Source organism: Octopus bimaculoides, chromosome 30, assembly GCF_001194135.2.
Source record: "Octopus bimaculoides isolate UCB-OBI-ISO-001 chromosome 30, ASM119413v2, whole genome shotgun sequence".
NCBI classification, from domain to species: domain Eukaryota; kingdom Metazoa; phylum Mollusca; class Cephalopoda; order Octopoda; family Octopodidae; genus Octopus; species Octopus bimaculoides.
Window position 1 is genome coordinate 4,917,056 of NC_069010.1, and position 1,880 is coordinate 4,918,935.

The 1,880-nt window shown below is 38.1% G+C and overlaps 1 protein-coding gene across 1 annotated transcript in view; it reads right to left on the reverse strand.

Moving 5' to 3' along the window:
* LOC106871513 (leucine-zipper-like transcriptional regulator 1) overlaps positions 1-1,820 on the reverse strand; it is a 28,510-nt gene extending 26,690 nt beyond the window's left edge. Inside the window, exon 1 of the mRNA XM_052978094.1 lies at positions 807-1,820. Within this exon, the coding sequence (XP_052834054.1) occupies positions 807-949 (143 nt within the window). The 5' untranslated portion in view covers positions 950-1,820. The remainder of the gene's footprint in view (positions 1-806) is intronic.
* Between the last annotated feature and the right edge of the window lie 60 nt (positions 1,821-1,880).

Genomic DNA, 1,880 nt, shown 5'->3' on the forward strand with positions numbered 1-1,880 from the left:
AGAAGAATCCAACTTTTGTGGGCCTACTGATCCGAAAACTCCACCTAAGTTTCGGAATGTTCAGAAAAGTTTTGCGAATTTGTGTTCTACACACGGAAATTCATACGGTTACGAAAATAAGTTTCATTCATAATTTTTTTAAATACATCTCCCATCCAAGACCTAAAATTTCCACTCTTTTACGAATTTTTGCTGTTAATCAGAGTTTAAGATAAGGACAGTACGAATTTTTTTACTTAAATTCTAGCAATGGGGAGAAAGATATTGAAAATCAATGAATGTCAGAGTGACAAAGAAACGAGGAAGGTATCAGGTGGTCGTGAGATGTGCTAAAAACAACACCTAAATCTCCCTTAAATTACACACACACACAATTTTTTTCATAATCATATGAATTCCCGTGTATAGAGAACAAATTCGCAAAAGTTTTCTGAAAGTTCCAAAATTAAAGTTGGGGTGCTTAAACTACAGGGTGTCCACAAATCTGGGTACTTGGGGATTAACACATACTTTAAGAAATTATTATTTCTTATATTTAATTGTTTATGTTATGATTTTTTTTCTTTTACTCCATGTACCCCAGACTTTGTGGATACCCTGTAGAATTCCGCCGGAAGCAAAATCGGAGGTGGAGGGGGCACATTTGTGCAGGTATGTAATGAGTCAGTGCGAGATATACAATAACGGTGGGAGAGACAGGAGAGCCATGGCTGGATTTGCTTTCAGTTATCATAGCCCTACGCGATCAGGGCGACCCTGAAGTTTAAACAACAATTAAAAAAATTAAAAAATGTAAAATTACTGACCTTGCTCCGACAAACACGGCGCATTCTGGCATCTGTTTCCAGCAATGGACTGACTCAAAGGGCCCGAAGTCTAGGGTTAAACATTCGGCACTCTCCGGCCAGTTGTGGTCAAATTCTTTGCCCGGGGGTCGAGCTAGAGCCATGGGTGTGGTTGGATGGATTGATGGGCGAGAACTGTCACCTTATAGTTGTAGTATATATATGTTCGTTTTGTATGTGTGTATATAATATCATATGGATATATATACGTATAATGTATGCGTGTTGTCTCTGTGAGATGTCAATATTTGTGATCGTATCTATGTATGTATATGTATAACTACGTTTGTATATTTGTGTTTGAGAGTGCGTTTGTGTGTGCCTCTATGTGTGTGGATGTATGTATTTGTGTATACATATATATATATATATATATATACAGCTATGTATCTGTATATATTTATATGTAGATTATGTTGTTTATAGTTTCAGCTCGGAGCTGCGGCCATGCTGATGCACCGCCGTGTAATGTATATAATGTGTGTGTATATGTATCTGTATATATTTATGTGTAGATGTATATAATGTGTGTGTCTATGTTGACAGATGGGACGATGTGACGGTACCGTAATTACAATTAGCCGGTCAATACACCACCACCACTGACACACCGCCGCACTCCTATAGACATCGCAGTCATCTGCGCTACCAATTAACCGCAAAATCCAACTGCAATCGCCGATAAAACCTACATAATTCCCCAAGTCTTCTTCATAATCTAAACGTTTTACTCAACACACGGCCATAAATCGCCGCTCACGCAACGGATCATGGGATAGCAATTGTCTGCTGGAACCATTCGTTTCGTTTCGTTTCGTTTCGTTTTTCGTCGGAACATGCCGCGACATTTCCGAAACGTAACACTTCGTGTTTTTTTATTAAACTTGGGACTTAATTGCTTATTTATTTATTTATCTTTTACTTATTTCTGTCATTGGACTGCGGCCATGCTGGGGCACAGCCTTGTAGAGTTTAGTTGAACAAATTCGACAACAATTTTTTTTTTCTTTTAATCTAAACGTGGCACTTATTCTT